A 24,920-nucleotide genomic window follows, 5' to 3' on the forward strand; every position below is an offset into this window, starting at 1 on the left:
TAAGGAATAATCCAGACAGGGCTCCTGATCACATCAGCCTGTACTGGATATATGAGGGTATGGTTGAGGTAAAATGGATTAGATTGGACAGGAGAATGAAAGAAAAGTCAGTGATGAGTTCAGGGGCAAAGGTCAGAAATGGGATCAGAATTAGGCCATTCTGCCCTTCAATCTTGATTATTCAATACGGCCAATATTTCTATCTCAACACACAATTTCCGACACTGCTCCTGTACCCCTTCACTAATTTTGTATCTAAATTACATTGTTCCTGAATGTACCCAGAAGTTGAACATATATCTGGGGTAGAGTGTTCCAAAGGTTTATTACTTTAAAGGAAGAAATTTCTCCTCACCTCTGAAATTGTCACCCTTTGATCTAGTTTCTCCCTCCAGGGGAGATATTTTCCTTGGTATCTACCTGGTTAGGTCACTTAGGAGTTTCATATGTTTCAATGAGATTAACTTTTTTGTTTTGCTGCACTCCAGGGAATATAGCTCTAACCACCGCAATCCTTGTGATACATTGCTGACAGGAACGACTCTAGTGAACTTCTGTTGTACTCATTCCAAGGCAGGTGTGCCCTTCCCAGGTAAGGAAATCAAAACTATACTTCCACCAGAGTGGGTCAGGGATTAACACTGCTGCCTCACAGTGCCATGGTCCTGTGTTTGATTCCAGCCTCGAGTGACTGTCTGTGTGGAGTTTGCACATTCTGCCCGTGTTTGCGTGGGTTTCCTCCGGGTGCTCCGGTTTCCTCCCACAGTCCAAAGATGTGCACATTAGGGTGGACTGGCCATGCTAAATGTGAGATTATAGAGTAGGGGGCATGGGTCTGGGTGGGAAGCTCTTCAGAGGGTTGGCATGGGCCGAATGGCCTACTTCCACACTGTAGGGATTTTATAATTCTGTAACCCTGTGTATTTGTGAAAAAGGTCTTTTTATTTTTATTCTTGCTAAATATACTTTGGACTCATGGAGAATAAAATGCGAAACATAGAAAACAGGAGCAGGATTAGGCTATCCAGCCCCTCGAGACTGCTCCACCATTCACTATGATCATGGCTGATCATCCAACTCAGTCCCCTGTTCCCACTTTCTCCCCTCTACCCTTTGATCCCTTGAGCTCCAAGAGCTATATCTAATTCCTTCTTGAAAATATTCAATGCTTTGGTCTCAGTTGCTTTTTGCAACAGAGAATCCCACAGACTCCCCACTCTCTGGGTGAAGACATTTCTCCTCATCTCAGTCCTAAATGGCCTACTCCATATCCATAGACTGTGACTCCTGGATCTGGTCTCCTCAGGCGTGGGGAACATCCTTCCTGTGTTTACCCTGTCTAGTCCTGTTAGAACTTTATAAGTTTCTATGAAATTTCCCCCTTCATTCCTCTAAACTCCAGTGAATATAGTGCTAACCGATCCAGTCTCTCTTCATATGTCAGTCCTGCCGTCCCAGAAATCAGTCTGGTAAACCCGGTAAACCATCCTCACACCCCACTTCCTGTAAAGACTCCATCCCATTCTCTCAGTCTCTATCGTATATGTTCAGATGAGGCCAACTTCGACAAGGGAGCCTCCAAAATGTCCACCTTCTTCCTCAACTGAGGCACCGTTGCCCTCAACTAGGTCTGACCCATCTCCCACACTTCCGCCCTCACCCCCTCTCTTACCTCCTGCAACAGCGATAGGGTTCCCCTTATCCTCACCTACCATCCCACCAGCATCCACATCCAGAAGATCATTAGACGCCATTTCTGCCACCTCCAGCATGATGCCACCACCAGACACACATTCCCCTCCCCTCCCTTGTCTGCCTTCCGCAGGGACCGTTCCCTCCGGGACATCCTGGTCCACCCACGTCCCCACAGCCCTTCGGCACCTTCCCCTGTAACTGGTGAAGGTGTAACACCTGCGCATTTACCTCCTCCCTCCCCAGTATCCAAGGGCCCAAACATACCTTCCAGGTGAAGCAACACTTCACCTGCACTTCCCAGAATCTAGTCTACTGCATTCGCTGCTCACAGTGTGGTCTCCTTTACATTGGGGAAATGAAGCGGAGACTTGGTGACCGCTTCGCAGAACATCTACGTTCTGCTCGCAAAAAAGACCCTGAACTACCTGTTGCCTACCACTTTAATACACCAACCTGCTCCCTGGCCAACATCTCTGTCTCTGGCTTGCTGCAGTGTTCCAGTGAAGCTCAACGCAAGCTGGAGGAACAGCACCTCGTTTTCTGCTTGGGGACCCTACAGCCCTCTGGACTCAATATTGAATTCAATAATTTTAGGACCTAAAGTCTCCCATGTCCCAGCCCCCTATCCCACACACCAGGCCTTGTTACCACATAGCCTGTCATTACACACCCCTGTTGTTAGTCACTAACAGTCCCCATTAACAACTATTCACCCTCCCAGCCTGATCGTTAGCAACTCCTTTGTCTGTCCAACTGTCTTTCTCTCTCTTCGGGCTCTATCCTATCGTTTACTCCCTACCCCACTCACCTCCCTATTCTCTGCATATAAACTGACGTTTTCCCAGACACCATCAGTTCTGAGGAAGGGTCACCGGACCCGAAACGTTAACTCTGTTTTCTCCTCCACAGATGCTGCCAGACGTGCTGAGCTTTTCCAGCAACTTTGTTTTTGTACCGGTGTTTTCACATCACAGATAGCAATCTACCTTCCTGTGTTTGCTCCCAAAGTGGATAATCTCCCATTTATTCACGTTATACTCCAACTGCTGTACATTTGCCCAGTCTTCAATTTGTCCATATCATACTGATGCACATCTGCACGCTCATCAAGATCACAAACTTTGTGTCATTTGCAAACTTGAAGATTTTAACATTCAGTTACTTACCTCAATCATGAATGTGCAAAATGAATAAGTCATTAATAAGCTAGTTTGGAGTGGTTGGACTGAGTGGCCTATTTCTTACTGCACTTCAGACAATGAGAAATGATGAGCATTCACAATCTCTTACCTCGTGTTCAGTCCGAGATATCCCAACTAGGAACAGTAACTCTGCCAAGAATAGGCTCACACAGAGGTGAGTGTGAATCGTGGTCCTTACACTCTTGATGGAGTGGCACAGAACGAATGTGACGATTGAAATGAAGAGGCACACAAGCGATAAAATGACGCCGACCATGGTGATTATGTTTAGGATGAAAGCGTCAAAAGGCTGAGGAAGAGAAAAGGGAAAAGGACAGATCATCAAACTGATGCACAACTAAACCTGACGATGGCTGCTTTCCCTGGAGCGTCGGAGGCTGAGGGGTGACCTTATAGAGGTTTATGAAATCATGAAGGGCATGGATAGGGTGAATAGCCAAGGTCTTTTCCCTAGGGTGGGGGAGTCTAAAACTAGAGGGGCATAGGTTTAAGATGAGAGGGGAAAGATTTAAAAGGGACCCAAGGGGCAACTTTTTCACACAGAGGGTGGTGCGTGTGTGGAATGAGCTGCCAGAGGAAGTGGTGGAGGCTGGTACAATTACAACATTTAAAAGGCATCTGGATAGGTACATGAATAGGAAGGGTTTAGAGGGATATGGGCCAAATGCTGGCAAATGGGACTAGATTAATTTAGGATATCTTGTCAGAATGGACAAGTTGGTCCAAAAGGCCTGTTTCTGTGCTGTACTACTCTATGACTCTATCTTCTTTTGAGGAGCATCCTGCAGAGAGGAAGCAATGACCAGATAATGCCAATCTTTGCTTTAAGGCTGAGGGAGATGCAAGGACAGACACAGAGAACGCTGGAGAGACTCAGCAGTTCTGGCAGCATCTGCAGAGACAGAAACAGAGTTAAACACCTCAAGTCTAATATGACTCTTCTTCAGAACTGGAGTTGTGAACTGAACTGTGCCCATTGGAGCTCTGAATAAGACTGATACCCGACTCAAAATGTCAACTCGGTTTCGCTTTCCACAGACGCTACCAGACTTGCTGTGTTTCTTTCGCTTTCTCTGTGTTTCTTTCTGTTTGGTAGAGTTCCGTTTTGATTACGGAGATGCGAGGTACTGCAGCCAATGGCAGATGGCGATGCTGGTGGATAGCAATCCAAAGCTCAGCCTAATCTCCTGGGGATGTGTTAATTAAATCCCTCCACCGCTGGTGGAGAAAGAGTGGGAAATATTAACCTAGCATTGAGGCTACTCTCAGTAACTATGATTCTTGTCAACCTCTCATTTACAGAGAGAAATGTGTCGTCATTACTTGTTCAGGCCTAAATGTGAATCCAGACCAGCAGCAACATGGCTGACAGCTATGGGGCCTCCAAAGTGACACAGTGGCTCAGTGGTTAGCACTGCAGCCTCACATCGCCAGGGACCCGGGGTCGATTCCACCCTCGGGTGACTGTCTGTGTGGAGTTTGCACGTTCTCCCCGTGTCTGCGTGGGTTTCCTCCGGGTGCCGAGGTTTCCTCCCACAGTCCAAAGATGTGTAGGTTAGGGTGGCTTAACCATGCTAAATTACTCCTAAGTGTCCAGGCAGCTGTGGGTTAGCCATGGGAAATGCAGGGGTAGGGTAGGGGACTCGGTCTGGGTGATATGCTCTTCAGAGTGTTGCTGCTGACTTGATGGGCTGAACGGCCTCTCCCTGCGTCATAGGGATTCTAAAATAGCTGAGCAAGCAAGGGCAACTAGCAAGCTTGCCAGAGACTTCCCAAATCCCACATGAGAGAAGAAAATAACCTCTTGTCTTTCGAAAATCTCCGGTGGGTATTGAACTTTTTGTCCCGAAGACAGGCTTTTGGAGCCATGGTCCGTTTCAAATGGAACAACAGCCAGTTGTGACTTGGAGGCAACTCACTGACAGATCCTTGATTGGTTGGGCCCACCAACCTGCCTGCACCCACTCCCCCCCAAAGACGTCCATTCTGCACTGTGCCCCACCCAACACCTGAGAACATACCCCGATTTTGTGCAAGGCCATGAGCACAGCAAAACTCGACAGATGTGAACAGCTGCAAACGGTGAATGTTGAGTTGGAATCCTCCAATTTGCACCCGTTGTAAGACCAGGCGGCCTCTGAACTGTCCCAGTAGACGCACTTCACCTTCCCGTTCTTGCTCTGGGGAAAGAGCAAAGATCCAGGGTGACATCCGATCTGAAAAATCCATACATTTGCCTCCCAGTTTGCCTTTGGTTAGCTTAGGCCCATTGGGATGGGACCACTTCCTCACGTCCATCCACCACTCCTCTGCCATACCACCCCCCACCCCCAAACAAGTTTCCCATCAATACAGGAAGAGCTGTTGCAGAGAAACATTTATTCCCAAACATGTTTCCCTCCATCCCTTGACGTTCCTGCCGTGTCAAACTCAACAGTCACCTCCCAAAACCTCACCCACTCAGTCATTGTGCTGTGGCCCTGTGGTAAAGCTCTCTTCCCTAGCTCCTCAAGGTTGTGTGTTCAACTCCCACTCCCTCACCTCAAGGACGCAGTGTGCAATGCAGAGGGACTGCTGCATTTCCAAAGGAATTGCTTCCTTGAGCAAAACGAGGCTTCATCTGCCCTTGAAACATTTTGAAGGGCGATGGGTTTCAATGTGGTGATCTCACCATTATCACTCCCTCAACTGACTGTTATCAGATTTGGAATTTGCTGTGTATGAATTGTCTGCCCCTGTTACTATATTGAACACCCTTCAAAAGTATTCCATTGGTTGAGCTCTTTGAGATATCCTCTGGGTCCTCAAACTTGCCTTATGTCAGCAAGACCCTACTTCTTCAACTCAAGACTCTTCCCTCCATTCTCACTCATGCATTCTCAGAATCCTGTGACCTAATGTTTTAGAGTCATAGAGGTCTACAGCATAGAAACAGACCCTTGAGTTTGCCCTGGTCAAAGACAACCACCTCATTGTTCTAATCCCATTACCTAGCACTCGACCCATAGCATTATATGCCTTGGCAAAGCAAGGGCACATCTAAGTACTTCTCCAATGTTATAAAGGTTTCTGTCTCTACCATCATTAAAGTCAGCGAGTTCCAGATTCCCACCACCCTCTGGGTGAAAAAGATGTCCTCACATCCCCTCCAAACCTCCTGCCCTTTACCTTAAATCCATGACCCCGGTCGCTGATACCTCTACCAAGGTTCTTCCTGTCTACACTATCTATATCCCTCATAATTTTAAACATCTCAATCATATCGCCTCTGAATCTCCTCTGCTCTAAGGAAAACAATCCCAGTCTGTCCAATCTCTCTTCATAACTAAAACTCTCCAGTCCAGGCGCTATCCTGGTAAATCTCCTCCGCACCCTCTCTCAGTGCTATCATGCTGAGTTTTGAAAATTAATTCAAGGGAAAATTAATACCAGCAGCAGGAAAGACACAGAGAGATGAGAGAGGCTGCTCATGTGAATACAGGCATTGCCATAATGACAGGGCCATCAGCGCTCCATCAAAATGGTGAAAATTAAGATTAGAGTAATCACCATCCATCATCCCATGGCAATGCACTCCCCTCCCAAACACACATCTCCCAGTAGTTTGTTAAAACAACCACATTGTTAATGTTGGTTACTGTCTTTGTTAAGGTTATTGCTGGATATTAATTGTCCAACCCCTTAAATATAGGCTACCTGTGACACTGCATACAATAGGAGAGGAGTAAGACTGAGAATGTCAGTAAACTCGCTCCATAAAGTAAAGATACGCCTGGTTTCCTATCTCACCAACAGTCTCAGAATCATGGGTTACAGGAAAAGGATGAGAAAGTGGACGTGAGGAATGGGAGAGCAGCCAATGATCTGAATGGAATGGAGGACCAGGCTCGAGGGGCCTAATGGCCTAGTCCTGTTAACCTATTATCTAGCTATGTAGGTTACTGGACAGTAAGCCCCTGAGACAAGCATTATACTGTAAAGGTCCTCCTCAACCAGTTGATATCACTCCTGAAGACTGTACAGGCCAGACATTATCTATCAAAACTCTACACGATCCACTCAGAGAGGGCTCAGTTCCTTCCTGGAGGCACAAAGCTTTGGAGCGTTCTGGTGCAGCTTAAAAAATGTCAGAACTTTGGAACAAAACTGAACAAACCTTCTGGATCTCAAAGGTTAGGATGACTGAATCTTTGCGGTTATCCTTGTCTTTATTGGTTACTGCCGCAGTGACAACTTTGGAGATCAACTCGAGTTTCTTGTCACTGTCCAACAGGTTGTGTTCCATAACAGAGTCCAGCTTTTTGTATGAAATAAGGGCAGCGGCAGCAACGTCTGGGTGGAAGGAAACATCAGACATTAAAGGAAGGCGACTCGGTATGAATGATTCTCCAAGTGGGAATCAAGATGGGAGCATTATGCTTGGATTAGCTTCCTCAGCCCTCCTGGATTGTGCCCTGAAACCAACAAGAATTCAAGATGTGATAGTGTAAACTTTGTAACTTTAAGAGCTTGAATGATAAACTCACAGAAAGAAGCAGCATTAACTCTGCCCGGAATAAGCTATTAAAGAACGGAGATGAACTTATACAGGATTTGAAAGCGATTAGCCATTTCTGGGAAAAGAGGGAATTCCACGTACATGGACAAAGCTGTTTTTAACATCTGCTTAATAACTTGCTGCTTTATGTCATAAAGATAAATGTGTGGCCTGCAGAAGAATTTAAGGAGTTAATTAGCTTCAAACAGATAGTCAATGCCAAATGGAACAAGGAACAGAGAAGTTACTTTTGATAAGAAACCAAGCTGCAGATTGATGGTTCCAGGGGAGTAAGCAATATTTTAGATGAATCTAAAAGATCATCAATAATGTCACCCCATAGACCTGAAGGATCAATAAAAATAATGTTAGAATCCAGCAGGGAACATTGCTCAAGGATTGAACCCTGGACATCAGAGAGACATGCTGTTGGTTTAAGTTGGAGCTAAGTTCCACCATTAAGTGGACAATGTCAGAAGTCACGAGATGCCAGGTTATAGTCCAACGCGTTTATTTGAAATCAGGTGACGATGGAGCAGTGCTCTGAAAGCTTGCGATTTCAAATAAACCTGTTGGACTATAACCCGATGTCATGTGACTTTGTCCACCCCAGTCCAACACCAGCATCTCCACATCATAATCAGGTAATAACCAAGTTGGATTGTGAGGCTTAACTTGCTCACTTGATGGGTCTTATTTTGGTTGCTACATGCAATAAAGTTTAACTCATTGTTTCAATGCTTGATGCTCTGTGAGATATCTGAATACGTAGCTGAATGACCCACAACAAAGGTTAATTCTGCTGCCGGCAAGTAGAGAAGTAATTCCAAAGGAAATGGAGCAATGATCAAGCACCAAGACTCACCAAACTTTTCCTTCCCTGCCACATTGTTCCAGCCAATGTCCATGCTGGTCTTGGCAGTGGATAACTTTGCTCTTCTGCCCTTAGGAATTGTGTTGTTCCGGATTGCTTGCAAGCTGATATCTGAGAGACACAGCAGAATCAGAAAGGTCAGCATCAAAAACGTCAACAGGAAGGCAATATGTTACTGAACCTGTTCCCCACTCCAGCTCAATGAACCCAGTTTCAGGCATGAGTCCACTAATCACAATGACCTTTACCCTTCCCCAAAAATGTTTCTCATTTTCATGAAGTGGTTCTCAAGGCAAACAAAGTACCAATTTAAGACTGAGATGAGGAGGAATTTCTTCTCTCAGAGGGTTATGAGTCTTTGGGACTTCTTACCTCAGGGAGGACTGGGGGCAGAATGCTTGCGTGTATTTAAGACTGACATAGATTTGGGTAAGAGAGTGTCTTACTTTAACTTGTGATGAAATACCTTTCTGAAGCAGCTGGGCAGTGGTTGCCGTATAGTCTTGTCACTAAAGTAGTAACACTGAGCCCTGAGGTAATGTCCTGGCATGTGGGTTCAAATCCTGCCATGGCAGATCTAACTTTTTAAAGATCTGAAATTAAAACTATCATAATGGTGGCCGTGCAACCAATTTCAATTATCGTAAACACAAATGTCCTTTGGGGACAGAAATAGAATAGAATAGAACAGAATAGAATCCCTACAGTGTGGAAACAGGCCCTTAATCTGCTGAGTTTACCCAGTTTGGCCTCCATGTGACTCCAGGGCAACAGCCATGTGGATGACTCTGAACTGCCCTCTGAAATGGCCCCAGAAAACCATTCAGTTCCAGTCCCATTAGAGATGGACAATAAATGCTGACTTAGCCAGTGATGCCTACATCCAAATCATAACCAAAATCTGTGGTTGTAGGCCAACGCTGCATTCAATTTTCACACAGCAAGATCCCACAAGCAACACCGAGATGGCTCTGGGGGATGGTGGGGGTGGGGTGGGGGAGGTGGTGGGTCTAGTTAGCTTGGAGAAAGAAGGTTCTTAGGAAATTATTGCTCTCTACATGCCTTCCAAGTGTATCATTGCATATCTAAATGATATTTCGAAGATAAGGTAGATGGAAATGAATTGGTACACAGCCTGGAACAATTAACTATGACATGACGTTACCGAACTCATCAGTTGAGAAGTTCTTCATCTCTTCATGATCTAAAGTGTTGGCAAGTGTAAGAGTGTAGTTCTCCATCATCTTGAGGAAGTTGGAAATCAGCAAGTGGAACTCTTTCGAGCTGCTGTTCTGCATCTTGCTAAGACTGTTGACATAATTCCTGACGAACACATTGATATCCTGGGCACAGGAGGAGAAACAGCAATTGAGGAAGATACTACATTCAAAGAAATCCTACAGTAGGGAAGCAGGCCATTCGGCCCATTGAGTCCACATCGACAGTCCAAAGAGAATCTCACCCAGCTAACCTATCCCTGTAAACTTGCGTTCCCCATCGCTAATTCACCAAAAATGCATATTCCCTGGACACTATGGAGCAATTTAGCATGGCCAATCCACCCAATCAAGTTGGGGAGAACTTCATAGAATCCCTACAATACTCTTCGGCCCAACAAGTCCACACTGACTCACAGAGCATCCCACCCAGACCCATCCCCATATAACTCACCTAGCCCGCACATCCCTGGACACTATGGGGTAATTTAGCATGACCAATCCACCTAACCTGCACATCTTTGGACTGTGGGAGGAAACCGGAGCACCCGGAGGAAACCCACACAGGGAGAATGTGCAAACTCCACACAGCCAGTTGCCCGAGGGTGGAATTGAACCAGGGTCCCTGGCGCAGTGAACCAGCAGTGTTAACCACCAATCCTCATTCTAGAGAGGTGCCTGCTGTAATATCAACAGGTTTTTGAAGGAAGGAGAGCCAAAAAGGTTTGTAATTTGAACCAGGGAAGAGGCAGACGTCAGTGAGGGGTGGCAAGGAATAGTTTTGGATAGCTGTACCAGGGATTCAAACATAATGGGCTGAAAGGTCTCTTCTGTTTCAAATCTCTATGTTTTGATCAATTTGGGGAGAACTTCATAGAATCCTCTTCGGCCCAACAAGTCCACAGCAATCCACAGAGCATCCCACCCAGACACATTCCCCTATAACCCCCCTAATCTACACATCCCTGGACACTATGGGGCCATTTAGCATGACCGACCCAACCTAACCTGCACATCCCTGGGCACTATGGGGCAATTTAGCATGGCCAATCCACCTAGCCTGCACATCTTTGGACTGTGGGAGGAAACCGGAGGACCCAGAGGAAACCCACAGACACTCTGGTATCCATGGGCGACGGGGAGAGACAAGAATGGGAGAAGTGTAGGGTTCATGGATCTCAGCCCTCTCTTCCGGGAAAGGGATTATTCAGTCAAGATTCACATTCTGCACAGTTATCTGTGACATTCAGGGTGCTGAAGCAGTTCTATATACATCTAAAGACATTTAGCATTAGAACCGCAGAATTTAACCTGGATACCAGGCCCATGAGGTTCATGTTGCCATGGAGGTGGGCTCTGAAGTGATCAAAAGTGTAGCCCACCACTGTAGCATTGCATTAAAGGGTTTTTCTAAAGACATTAGGTCCTTATTTATCTCCAGGCAGACGCCCTCTGCTGGTACACGTGTGTATGGAAGCCGTCCGTGAACAAAACGCATGCTGCAATTTTCAATTCACTACATCAGCCAATATCCCCAATCAATTAATTATGCGTTGTGGCCATTGATTGAGGACAAAAGCCAAGCTTTGTGTTCTGAAGAAGGGTCACTGGACCCGAAACATTAACTGCGTTTTCTCTCCGCAGATGCTCTCAGACCTTGCTGAGTTCTTCCAGCAATTTCAGTTTTGTTTTGGCTTTGTATATTGTCCTGTTTGGTTGCCTATAATCCTGACAGCAGTACAGCAAGAAATGCCTAGAAACCTGCACTCTGAGAACCGTTATTTGCTGGGACTCAGGGCACTTTAGGTGGATATTAGAAAAAACAGAAAGAGGAGATTGGATCAGATCCTGCCACCAAGAATGCATTTACAAACCAAGCCAATAGTGGGCCTGCAGGTAGTAGCCCACTGAATGTCTATCTTCTGTAGCTTACCTTAAGAGATGAAGATCTCGGCCGAAGGAATTTCAGGTCTGCAAAAAGAAAATAAGGTGATCAATTTGAAATCAAGCTAACAACTCAATAGGGAATGAATGCCAAAATGCTGACACTGCCAGTGGAGCACTGAAGGATTGCTACATTGCCAGAGATGATGTTTTTAACACGGAACGTTCAACCAAATGCCTGTTGATAAAAATATCAGGATTGTAGAATTGTTATGTTTTGTGAAAGTCTCTTCCAATTATAGTAAGATAGAGGAATGGGGTGGGGGTTCATATTACACAAAGTGAACTCTGCTTGAGAACAAGCTTGGGTGTCTTCTTTGCAAAAGACCGTGTGGTCTTATTTGGAAGATACTAAATATTATCACCAGTAAACAATGACTAGGGGAGATCTGCTGAAGGTGGACATATTGTTAGGCTTTAAGTCACAACGCATTGTTACCAAGGTCATTGTTTTGGAAAGGGTTAGACTTTAAATTGTCTTTTTAATTTCAAACTGGAATTGTCTCAGGCTAATAAAGTTCATTAAAATTTTTACCTGGATATAAGGCCCATGAGATTCATATTTGATTTGATTTGTACCTCAGTACAGTGAAAAGTTTTATTTTGCTAGCAGTACAGGCAGATCATACCAGACAAGGACATACAGATCATAGGGTGTTCAGACAGAATGAGGAATACAAGGTTACAACTGTACAGGAGGTGCACAAAGCAAGATCAGCATTATTTGAAGTTAGAGGTGTCCATTATGTTGACCTTGTTTTGTGTACCTCCTGTGCAGTTGTAACCTTGCATGCCTCACTCTGTCTAAGCACCTTGTTGCTATGGAAGTGGGCCTTGGAGTGATTAAGATTTGTAGTATTGAGCTAAAGGGTTTTCGAAAGGCATTACTGAATGTCAGAGACAGGTTAGTGTGAAAGATAAAAAAACAAGAGACAGAGGGAGCTAATCCTTCACTTAGGTAGGTAAAATGCTGGCTATATCCCTCATTGTGTGAAATATAAGCGAGAGCTTGGCTTAGATGAGGATTTAAATGAGAATGGAAAATTCTCCTGGATTATCTAGAGAGAAAAATCTGTCACTTGCTCTCACTATGAAAGTCAGTTTGGAGCTTAGAAATTACAAACTGGGAAAGGGAGACCGGCAATATTTACAACTTTGTTAGATGGCTGATTTCCCTCATTGCAGACTTTTTTTTGCATTATTCCTCAAAGTGTCAGTAGATACCAGTGAGGAGAGAGTGATGGTGCATCTGGGACCTCAGAGAATGTGAAGTCACCTCCTAAACTAGTGAGACTCCACACTTGAGGAAGAAATAGGGAAAGAACAGAATGGTTAAGTGGAGTCAAATTGGGTATGGGATGAGAAATGAAGAAACGGCAGAAGACAATGGATTGGGAGAGACTAAAGACAGCCGCTTGGTGGTACAGAACTTGAGAATTGCAGAAATAAAAAAAGACATGATGAAGCTTTATTCATCTTGCACTGATCAGGACAGAATCACAAGAATGCCAAATCCCAAATGGGACCAACAATTTATGCAGTGCGTGACAGAAAAAGCTACTTATTGTTTGGCTAATTAGTCAAGGGATTTGCACAGAGAATGTATTAGTGAAGTATTCCTTACTGGCACTTGTGGGGGGTTGTTGGGGGTGTGCAGAGGAGGGTCATTAGGTTGATTCTGGAGTTGCGAGCGTTAGCTTATGAGGAGACATTGAGTAGGCTGGGATTATACTCATTGGAATTTAGAAGAATGAGGGGCGATCTTATAGAAACATATAAAATTATGAAGGGAATAGATGAGATAGGAGCATGGAGGTTGTTTCCATTGGTGGGTGAAATTAGAACGAGGGGGCATCGCCTCAAAGTAAGGGGGAGCAGGTTTAGGACCGAATTGTGGAGGAACTCCTTCACCCAAAGGGTTGTGAATCTGTGGAATTCCCTGCCCAGTGAAGCAGTTGAGGCTTCCTCGTTGAATGTTTTTAAGGCGAAGATAGATAGATTTTTGGACAGTAAAGGAATTAAGGGTTACGATGAGAGGGTGGTAAGTGGAGCTGAGTCCATGAAAGGATCAGCCATGATCTTATTGAATGGTGGAGCAGGCTCGAGGGACCAGATGCCCCGCTCCTGTTCCTGGTCCTTATGTTCTCATGTTCCTCCCATTTCATTATAAAATATGCCCACATACATGTTGATTTTCTTTCAGAACAGGATAAATCTCTGCAGATGAATATATGTATTTTCTAATCAGTGTAAGTGTGCAAGATTTTTATCATGCTTGCAATTGTCCTGATGGCTGCAGGATGCAAAGTTTCAGTGGGAATGTCACTTCTCTTTAGCAATGCAGGGAATTAAAACAAAAACAGAAAGTAATTTTCAGTTTCTCAACATCAGAATTGGCTCTGTGTAAGTAGAATATGGAACAGTTTAACTTGCTTAAACTCCGAGCCAGACTGGTTGACGGGAATTACTTTAACAATCATCATGTCAGTAAAACAAAAAGTCCGAAACTCCTAAAGAAAAATCACACCACACTAGAAACGTCGACTCTGTTTCTCTCTCCACAGGAGTTTCTGTGTTTGCTTCAGCTTTCCAAGATCTGCAGCATTTTGCTCTCGTTTAGCAGAGCCCCTTTAGAAGTTTAAGAGGCAATTGATGCATAAAATCCAGCAAGGTTTTAGATAAAGGAAAGATGGTGAGAAAATTGAAAGGGTTCAGAAAAGATTTACAAGGATGTTGCGGGGGTTGGAGGGTTTAAGGTACAGGGAGAGGCCGAATAGGCTGAGGCTATTTTCCCTGGAACGTCTGAGGCTGAGGGGTGACCTTATAGAGGTTTATAAAAACATGAGGGGGCCTGTATAGAGAGAATAGTCAAGGTCTTTTCCCCTGGGTAGGGGTGTCCAAAACCAGAGGGCATAGGTTTAAGGTGAGAGGGGAAAGATTTAAAAGGGACCTAAGGAGCAGCTTTTTCATGCAGAGAGTGGTGCATGTATGGAATGAGCTGCTAGGGGAGGCTGGTACAATTACAACATTTAAAAGGCATCTGGATGGGTATGTGTATTGGAAGGGTTTAGAGGGATATGGGCCAAACGCTGGTAAATGGGACTAGATTCAGTTGGAATATCTGTTTGGCATGGACAAGTTGGATCGAAGGGTCTGTTTCCGTGCTGTACAACTTTATGGTTCCAAACAATGGGAAGACTAATATCTTCTAAACTCCCCTGAATTTGGTGGTGGATATGTACGTCAGTACGTCCATGTGGCCATTATCTGGCTGACAAACTCTGGCAATTCTCTTTCAGAAATACAACACAGCATCCGGCTCAGCAATACATGCACAGAAGGTAACAGACAAATGTACTCAAGGAAGTAAAAGAGAAGATAAGACGAGGGGGTGTTAAGACTTTACTTTGACAGTCAATCGTTCCGTTAGATCGTTTAATGAGAGAGGCAAAGCCTTCATTGCAGGTGCAGTGGAAGCCTCCCACTGTGTTGTTACAGCTGGCATTGCGGCCGCAAACTGCCACTGTATCTTGGCACTCATCTTTATCTGTAAGGAACAAGAAAGTGGCTTAACAAATTTGAGGCGAATGACATGAGTTTTTCCCTTCAATAAGGAAAGGTTGCTCCTGGGTAATGGAAGTGGAGGACTCTTTTGCCATGCAGTGTGAAGGAAATTAGCTTCAAGGAACAGCAGCTAAAGTGAGCCTGACTTACCCAAGTAGTTCCCACACCTCCTAAGGCAACTCCAGGTCTCTCAGATCCTAAAGGTACAGCAAGCTTCACAGGGAGACTCTGGCCTAGTGATATTATCACTGGAGCGTTAATCTGGGGACCTGGGTTTGAATCCTGCCGTGGTAGATGGTTAAAATTATAAACCTGGAATTAAGTGTCTAATGATAACGATGAGCCAATTGTCAGAAAAACCTCCATCTGGTTCGCTAGTGCCCATTAAGGAGGGAAAATGTCATCCTTACATTTTTTTATACTGAATGTGGTTGACTCTTAACTACCCTCTGGGCAATTGGCCTGGCCAGTGACATCCAGATCCTGTGAAATGAACCAAAAATAAATACAAAGGCTAATGGGAACAGATCAGAAAACTGTAAACAGACAACATTCAAGGGACAAAGAAGGAGAGGATGAACTCTGAATGGTGGAAAAGAAAGGCATTGTTGGCCTTTGATCTGGCAGGCTTGTGGCAGCTGTCTCAGAGGACAGTTAAGAGTCAACACATTGATGTGAATCTGGAGATACATGTACACCATATCACACAAGGATGGCAAACTTGGAATGGTATGGTGGCTCAGTGGTTAGCACTGCTGCCTCACTGTGGGAGAGATCCAGGTTCGATCCCATCCTCGGGTGACTGTCTGTGTGGAGTTTGCACATTCTCCCCGTGTCTGCGTGGGTTTCCTCCCACAGTCCAAAGATATGCAGGCTAGGCATATTAACCATGATGCAGCATTATGGGGATAGCTGGGGGTGGGAGGTTTGATGGGCTAAATGGCCTGCATCTACACTGTGGGGATTCTATGATTCCTTCCTGAAAGGCTATGAGTGAACCAGATGGGTTTTATTTTTCACAACAACTGATGATAGTCATTAGGCCATCGTTACAGAGACCAGCTTTAGATTCCACATGCATTGATCTCAACATAAGCTCCACCAACTGCGATAGGAAGATTCGAACTCACACCCCCAGACCACTAACTCAAGACACAGGATTACTAATCCAGTGACATTACCACTACACCATTGTGCCCACTGACTGATCAACCTTCTGTTCTGAAATGTGCCCATTCTACCTAAATTACCCTGAAGAGTAAGGTGGCTCAAAGTTTCAGCATTGTATGGGTGAAGCTAGTAATATCAGGCTAGGCAGTAGCAATGTGAGTGATATTATCAGATACGTTTGCAAGGAAGCTGATTTACACTTGTGAGTAGCTACTACTGACTCTGCGCATCAATATTTCCGATAGCGTGAAAAATTGGGAAAATATTGAACCGATTTGACACTTTCTGGATTGAATGTTGTTTTTTTACCAAAAGATGAGGCCAAAAGTTTAATGTGGACTGTGATCCACTTGTTAATTTGATTGCATCAAGTGAATGTGGAAAGAAAGAAGCCAAGGAAAGCTTTCAGGGAGGTAAGAAATTTTTTTCCCCACTTAATTCCTGGAAAAACTGGCTTTGGAAGTTAAGAGGACTGTTGTAGAAAATTTTGGGTATGGCATATCTATTTGTTTGGGGAAGATTAACAAAATTTTAAGACGGGATAAGCAATTACATGAGAAAGAAGTAGAAAATTTAGTTAGCCTGATTTATCGCATAATTTATTTTATTCTTATTCAAGAAAAGTAGTCAAGCTAAAAAAGATTTAAAGCTCATACAGCTCATCTGCTGATACAGCAGACTACCCAGACATAGCTATGGGGTCCTCAAGGCTGAGAGAGAGAGAGAGAGAGATCGAAGAATGGGGAGTAGATTAAAACCAGAGAGTTTAGGTGCCTCTGCCTTTTTTGATATTGAAAAATAAGGTGTTTGCCTAAAACTAACCATTTCAGAATTTGAGCACTGTCAATGTGACTTACAATATCTAAATATCTGATAAATCCTCAGTGAGTTAAAGGTTACCTTGAAATCCTTTCTGGAGTAGGATCTCCCAATGTTGGATCAATAAATGGCCAGTAAGCGGCACCTTTCCTTCTCATTCATTCATTCACAGGATGAGGACAGGACTCATTGCCCATCCCAGATGGCAGTTAAGAGTCAACCACATTGCTGTGGGTCTGGAGTCACATGTAGGCCAGACCAGGTGAGGATGGCAGATTTCCTTCCCTAAGGGACATGAGTGAGGGTTTCTCCCCTCCTCCTGATGATTGATTCACAGTCATCATTAGACTCTTATTTCCAGATTTTTATTGAATTCATCTGCCGTGGCAGGATTGAAACCCAGGTCCCAGAACATTGATTGTATTTCTGGATTACCAGTCCAGCAACAATACCACTAGGCCATTAGTTCCCCCTCTAAGGCTCCTTAAGATTATTTTGTCAAATAATCTAACTGCATCATTGCGCCCGCTCACTGACCAACCTAAGGCAGTCAGCTTAGGATCTGAAACATGTAACATTCTACGTCAAATTACCCTGGAAATGGAAAGTGGCTCAAAGTGTGAGGAAAATGCTGAAGCTAGCCATTTTGTGCTAAGCAATAGCAAATCGAGTGATATGATCAGACAGGTTTGAAATGCAGCTGTTGTGAGAGGCTATGAATCACACTAGGTAATAATATCTGTGCTGATGATTGCTGAGTAAGACCTTTTTGGACTTTGTTCCTGTTCAAAAAGCTTAAGGAGTCAGAACGAATAAGCCTCCCAACCTTGTTGTTAAATAAAGTCTATCTCTCCCCCTCTTGGTTCAAATTTCCACATCAATATGCTGTACACATCATACCATTTTGACAACCTCAAACCCTAAGAGGCTAAACTGTGATCACTTTCCAAAGCCACAGAAACAGCCTCATTTTCATTTGAGCAAAGCTTGCTTGGACAATTTTCCATCAGTCTTCTGCTCCAGCAATTCGATTTCATCAACAAAAAATTCCAATAAGTTACGCTCATTAATGAAATATATGTTTATATTTTTCAAAGACTGGCCAATGAGGTTTTTTTTTATTTGCCCTTTTCAAACTCACATATATACAAATGCTTTACAAAACAGAAACAGAAGAACTGCAGATGTTTGAAATCTGAAACCAAAACAGAAATTGTTGGTAAAATCTCAGCAGGTCTGGCAGCATCTCTGGAGAGAAGTTGGAGTTATCATTTTGGGTCTGGTGACCCTTCCTCAGAACAGGGTAACTCTGATTTCTCTCCACAGATGCTACCGGATCTGCTGAAATTTTCCAGCGAATTACTGTTTTCGTTCTAAAAATATGTTGCTGTCTTTGTGTGGCGTGACCGTATTTGTGTTGGGATTTAATGGGAACGTATTTCTAATTCCAGATTATAATTGCGAATGTTAATCACTTTTGCTCCCTGTTTTTAAAAAAAAAGTTGCTTTCTCATCAATGAATTATTTGTGAGTTCATTAAGGAAACCTTAGTGAAAGACTCAATAAATGTGGAGCTGGAAAAGCACAGCAGATCAGACAGCATCCGAGGAGCAAAATGTCAATGTTTTGGGCCGAAACCCTTTGTCAGGACTGTGAAAGAAAGAAAGACTCTCTTGTTCTGAATAGCTCTATAAAAATGAAAGAAACTTGATGGTTGAATCAAAATATTTATACTAATGATGTGACTCGTTGAGTAATGGGGCTGGATTAATAGCATGTTCACCCCATCTTAGCCAAAACACCCCATGTTTATATACCTCCCTGTGACTGATGATAAAAAAAACACACCCCATTGCAAGACACAGAGTACAGAACGCACTCAGCTAACCCATGCTTGCAAAACCTGGATCCTAAAGCTCTGATATTAGAATGATACAGTCATCGAGTCACACAGCACGGAAACAGGCCCTTCGGTCCAACTCGTCCGTGCTGACCAAAAACCTCAATCTGACCTAGCCCCATTTGCCAGCATTTGGCCCATATCCCTTCTTATTCACGCACTTCTTAAACGTTGTAATTATACCTGCCTCCACCACTTCCTCATACACACACCACTCTCTGCATGAAAAAGTTGCCTCTAAGGTCCTTTTTAAATCTTTCCCCTCCCACCTTAAACCTATGCCCTATAGTTTTGGACTACCCTACCCTGGGGAAAAGACCTTGGCTTTACACCCTAGCCATGTCCCTCATGATTTTATAAACCTCTATAAGATTCCCCCTCAGCCTCTGACGCTCCAGGGAAAATAGCCCCCAGCCTACCCAGCCTCTCCCTGTAGCTCAAACCCTCCAACCCTGGCCACATCCTTGTAAATCTTTTCTGCATCCTTTCAGGTTTAACAACCTCCTTCCTACAGAAGGGTGACCCAAATTGAATTGGTATTGTAAAAGTGTCACTAATGTCCTTTACAGCCTCAACATGCTGTCCCAACTTCAATTGTTTGAGATTCTATGATAAGGCTGTGCTGATATGTGCCTTTCTCAGGAATAGGGGAGCAAGCATTGTGCATCTTTCTCTGTGGAATTAAATGAAAGGCCAACAGTTCCCTATGCACTCCTCATGGCAGTCACAGTTGACTAACCCTGACCAATCATGGATAGTAAGAACTGCCGATGCTGGAATTTGAGATAACACAGTGTGGAGCTGGAGGAGCACAGCAGGCCAGGCAGCATCGGAGGAGCAGGAAAGCTGACGTTTCGGGTTGGGACTCTTCTTCAGAAAGAAAGACCCTTCTTCTGAGGAAGGGTCCCGACCCAAAATGTCAGCTTTCCTGCTCCTCTGATGCTGCCTGGCCTGCTGTGTTCATCCAGCTCCACACTGTGTTATCCCTGACCAATCATGGTTGCCTCGCCAACCTTTTCGTCGTGCAATGCAAATTGTTTCTCCCTCTGGAATTAGGCATTCTTGATACCTGTCCTGAAGAGTGCAAGTCAAAATCCTTCAACAGTTTGTCCCTTTTCTCCCAGCAACCTTCAGGTTGTGCATTATCAAGTGACTATTAATGATGGCAATCTAATGGGATCCTCAAAATAATCAGGTGAAAACAATCACAGACATGTCATCCATTATAGGAATCAAGCCTCATGAACTAAAGACCAAGAACACATTCCCATTGAGGGCTTATAAATAAAATGGTTTGAGACAAAAAGGAAACTGCAGATGCTGGAATCCAAGGTAGGCAAACAGGAGGCTGGAAGAACACAGCAGGCCAGGCAGCATCTGGAGGAAAGGAGCAGTTAACGTTTTGGGTATTACCCTTCTTCAGGAATGGAAGAAGGCTAATACCTGAAATGTTGATGCTCCTTTCCTCCAGATGCTGCATGGCCTGCTGTGTTCTTCCAGCCTCCTGTTTGCCTACCTTATAAATAAAATGTACTGGCTCTAAAAATATCTTAAAAGCAATCTCCCGTGTCTCCTTCCGATCGAGGGCACACAACAGCCCAATCATTCCAGGTTAAACTTGCTCCGCTCCCTTCCCTAGTGACAGTGGCTAGTGCTCAGTGCTTCACATTGAGAATATTGTCCATGGTGTTGTGCCAGCCCTTGTGCTGTGCTGAGTGGGACAGGTTCAGAAGAGATGGAGCAGTTCCAAAGCGTAAAGTGTTGTGGGTCATCAGCAGCAACAGTATTACTTAAGAGCGTGATCCATGGAGCCATAGTCCAGCGCATTTTCTACTGCTCCTTGTGGAATTCTTACCGATGCAGGGGGCTCTCAAAGTCACTCGAGTGCCCCTGGTGGATGAGGAAAATCCTTCGAGACATTGACAGTAGAAGCGGCCTGCTTTATGGCGACACACAGTATTGGCTCCACAGATATGAGACAGACACAGATTGGCTGCAATGGATGTCAAACAAATACGCATCGGTTCAAGACACAGACAGGGCACAGGCAGAGAAATTAAAGAACGACTTAATATTAAGGCGCTGATTCGGGACGTCCTCAAAGAGCCGACAGTGTTCCTGCCGTGGCTTTGAGGGTAGCCCTCTCACCTTCACAGTCAGGCAGTTATGGGTTCACGTCCCCCAGGGACACTCCCACAATGTCTGGGCTTTGGGAGGATCGAAAGAATAGAAAAAAACACGACGCTTCCATTCTGGGACTCATGCTGAGGAAGAATAAAGTCTTTACCTTTACACTGTGCTTTTGCTTTATCGGTAAAGGTGGGTTCCCCTGTGGTTGAGATAAAGCCTCCTTTGCAGCTACAAGTGACCTGTCCCATTGCCATTTTACAGTCAGCATTGGTGCCACACATTCTCACTGCATCCTGACACCTTTTTTTCTCTGTACCAAAGAACAGGATTTAGCTCATTTTAGTCAGCAATCGAGCAATTTCTTCCCCCCTTCATTGGAACGGGGAAATAGGACAGCTTGCTCAGAGGCACAAGGAGAGTCACAGCTTCAGGAACTGTGCTAGAGTTAGCTCGAACCTAGAGCTGCCACTTCCCCAGTTACTCACAGTAACACGTTCTGAACATCAGCTGTCTCCTGAGGTAGGCCCACTAACCATTGCTCACATTTACCCCAAGTTGTTAGCACTACCGTGTGACAGAGAGAGTCCGCCTTATGATCGCAGTTGACACTATTACCAGACAAGTCAGTTTCCAGTCAGGAATCTGGCTTGATAGACCAAATTTCCATTTTTTTTTTCGACGTTAAGAAGTGGTCTCTCACTGAAACATAAGCATGAAATGTTGTAGTATTTACTTCAACACCAGAACAGAAATTTATTACAAAGACAGCATTGGTTAAATAGATTATTTCACTGTCTACGGTCTACTTATAACACAAATTCAAAACATACATTCAAGGTATAATCCCGTTAATCTCAAAACATTCTGTTATAAGCTTACAAGAAACAAATCAGCTTCTATGCAGTGACAAGGAGATAGTGGGAACTGCCGATGCTGGAGAATCTGAGATAACAAGGTGTTGAGCTGGATGAACACAGCAGGCCAAGCAGCATCAGAGGAGCAGGAAAGCTGACGTTTCAGGCCTGGACCCTTCTTCAGAAAATTCTATACAGTATCTACTTTACACCCCGATATAGTTCCCAAACACTAGTATAATGCTTACACTGGAATCCCTGTATCTAATACCTTGTTGGGTTTAAATCACTTGAGACTTCAACATTCAGACCAGATCTGCGATAAATTCTTCCTGGAGCTACCACACAACTGAGCTTCAAGGTGCTCAGCTTTTAGTAACTGGAGATTGCATTGTGTGTGCACTTTTGGTCTCCTAGTCTGAGGAAGGACATTCTTGCTATTGAGGGAGTCCAGCGAAGGTTCACCTGACTGATTCCCAGGATGGCAGGACTGACATATGAACAAAGACTGGATCGACTGGGCTTGTTCTCACTGGAATTTAGAAGAATGAAGTGGGGGGGGATCTCATAGAACCATATAAAATCCTGATGGGACTGGACAGGCTAGATGTGGGAAGAAAATTCCCGATGTTGGGGAAGTTCAGAACAAGAGGTCACAGTCTAAGAATAAGGGGTAAGCCATTCAGGACTGAGATGTGGAAGAATTTCTTCACTCAGAGAGTTGTGAACCTGTGGAATTGTCTCCCACAGGAAGCTGTTGGGGCCAGTTTGTTAGATATATTCAAGAGGGAGCTGGGCATGGCCCTTGTGGCAAAAGGGATCAAGGGGCATGGGGAGAAATCGGGAATGGGATAATGAGATTGCATGATCAGCCATGGTCATATTGAATGTGGTAGCGCAGGCTGGAAGGGCCGAGTGACCTACACTTGCACCTACTTTCTATGTTTCTATGTATCCCAAAGCATCTAGTCTGGGATTAACACTAACCCCACAATCCAAGGTAATCTTATTCACCATATCTATGGTTCCCTTCTCAGGAGCACAGTTCTATGAAGTTATCCCACTCCAAGGACCTTACTGGACAGCCCCACACAGAGTCAAAGGTAAAAACTACTTTTATTTTGTCTCTCAGCGATGGTTGTTTTGTTTAAGCTTAAAACAAAACAAATTCCAGAAGTCTGGACCAAACTTTTGAGGTCCCTGCTCGGTCACAAATAAAGACAATAAACAAAACCCATTTCTAAAGAAGGGTCCTGACCCGAAACATCAGCTTTCCCGCTCCGCCGATGCTCCCTGTCCTGCTGTGTTCCTCCAGCTCCACACTGTGTTATCTCAGACTCCAGCATCGGCAGTTCTTACTATCCCATTTATTCTATAGCTTTATTTGTTTCTTCATTTTTCTGTCTTTATATTCTTTGTTTTGCCTTTTTTTTGTGTTTTGAGATGGTGCCAGAGAGTGGTGACACTATACAACACATTTTACTGCATTTTGTAACAAAATACACATGACAATGAATAAATCAAATTAAATCAAAGCAAAATAAAAACTGAAAGAACTGCGGATGCTGTAAATCAGCAGTTGCTGGAAAAGCTCAGCAGGTCTGGCAGCATCTGTGAAAATAAAATCAGAGTTAATGTTTTGGGTCCAATGAACCTTCCACAAATTAAATCAAAACCTGCTTTTAAAAGAATTCATCAGGTCCCCAGAAATGCTTTAAAGTTACTTATTAACTTCAGCCACACAGAAAACCCACCAGTTAATAACGCAAAACCCAGAAACCTAAATTCACACTGGGAGATATTTCAGGGGCAATTATATCCCCTTTTAACAGTGCTGACTCTCAAACTGCAATTCTTTCCTGGTTAGTGGCATGGTAGCTCAGTGGTTAGCACTGCTGCCTCACAGCATCAGGGTCTCCAGTTCAATTCCACCCTCAGGCAACTGTCTGTGTGGAGTTTGCACATTCTCCCCGTGTCTGCGTAGGTTTCCTCTGGATGCTCTGGTTTCCTCCCACAGTCCAAAGATGTGCAGGTTAGGGTGGATTGGCCGTGCTAAATTGTCCCATAGCATCCAGGGATGTGCAGGCTGGGAGGGTTAGCTGTGGGGAATGCAGAGTTACATGGGAAAGGTGGTGGGGACTTGATGGGCTGAATGGCCTGCTTCCACACTGTAGGGATTCTAAAGTTGGGTGGTGTAAGTGGGCACACTTTCAAGGGGAGCAGTGAAAGGCAAATGTACGTTGAGTTTGTCCATCCCGTTAACACAGAGTGTGAAGGAAATCCAATCCTTTGTCATTCTGATGTACCAGAAAATTCATAACTTACCTTTCCTTCCACAAACCGATACTGAAATCTCTCACAATCTCTGGCTCAGGGCCTTTTCTTTATTCTTGCATGGGTTGCGGGCATTGCTGGCATAGTCAGCATTTATCATCGTTACTTATTGTACACAAAGGCCAGGTTAGTGTTGGCAATTTCCAGGCCAGACACATATTTTTTAGCAGGCTAACTAGACAGGGTGAGAATAGAGCCCTGAGCTCTACTGACAGTGTTCCCTTGTATCTGCTGCCCTTGTCATTTTAGATGGTAAAGGTTGTGGTTTGGAAGCTGCTGTAGAAGCAACGTTGGAGTGTTTCTGCAGTGTACCTTGTAAATAGCACGTACTGCCGTTACTGAGCGTCAGTGGTGGAGGGAGTGGATGTTTGTGGATGTGGTGACAATCAAGCGGGCTGCTTTGTCCTGGACGGTGTCAAGATTTGAGAGTGTTGTTGGAGCTTCAACAGCTCTGCAAGTTTTGCTATTAATTCAGAACACAATCTTGATCAAGAATTCCCCTTTCAGAGTGCCCTGTGTCACTGAGTATTTGCAGGAAGACAGACAAATGCTTTAGATGTTGCTTCCCAACAGAATAGTCCTTACCTTCGCACTGTGTCACTGTTTTGTCAGTAAAGTTGTGTTCTCCAGTGCTTGAGACAAATCCTCCATTACAGGTGCAATAGAAACCTCCAATCGTG

The 24,920-nt window shown here is 44.4% G+C and overlaps 1 protein-coding gene across 1 annotated transcript in view; it reads right to left on the minus strand.

The window, feature by feature from the left end:
* LOC109926509 (adhesion G protein-coupled receptor E5-like) overlaps positions 1-24,920 on the minus strand; it is a 93,698-nt gene that overhangs the window by 15,566 nt on the left and 53,212 nt on the right. The window contains exons 6-15 of the mRNA XM_048617838.1: positions 24,826-24,918; positions 21,210-21,362; positions 20,778-20,915; positions 14,876-15,016; positions 11,459-11,496; positions 9,474-9,651; positions 8,300-8,419; positions 7,054-7,229; positions 4,919-5,077; positions 2,986-3,186 (exon numbers count right to left, since the gene is read on the minus strand). Coding sequence (XP_048473795.1) covers positions 2,986-3,186; positions 4,919-5,077; positions 7,054-7,229; positions 8,300-8,419; positions 9,474-9,651; positions 11,459-11,496; positions 14,876-15,016; positions 20,778-20,915; positions 21,210-21,362; positions 24,826-24,918 — 1,397 coding nt within the window. The remainder of the gene's footprint in view (positions 1-2,985; positions 3,187-4,918; positions 5,078-7,053; positions 7,230-8,299; positions 8,420-9,473; positions 9,652-11,458; positions 11,497-14,875; positions 15,017-20,777; positions 20,916-21,209; positions 21,363-24,825; positions 24,919-24,920) is intronic.

The sequence above is a fragment of the Rhincodon typus genome, chromosome 38, assembly GCF_021869965.1.
Source record: "Rhincodon typus isolate 14 chromosome 38, sRhiTyp1.1, whole genome shotgun sequence".
Taxonomy (NCBI): domain Eukaryota; kingdom Metazoa; phylum Chordata; class Chondrichthyes; order Orectolobiformes; family Rhincodontidae; genus Rhincodon; species Rhincodon typus.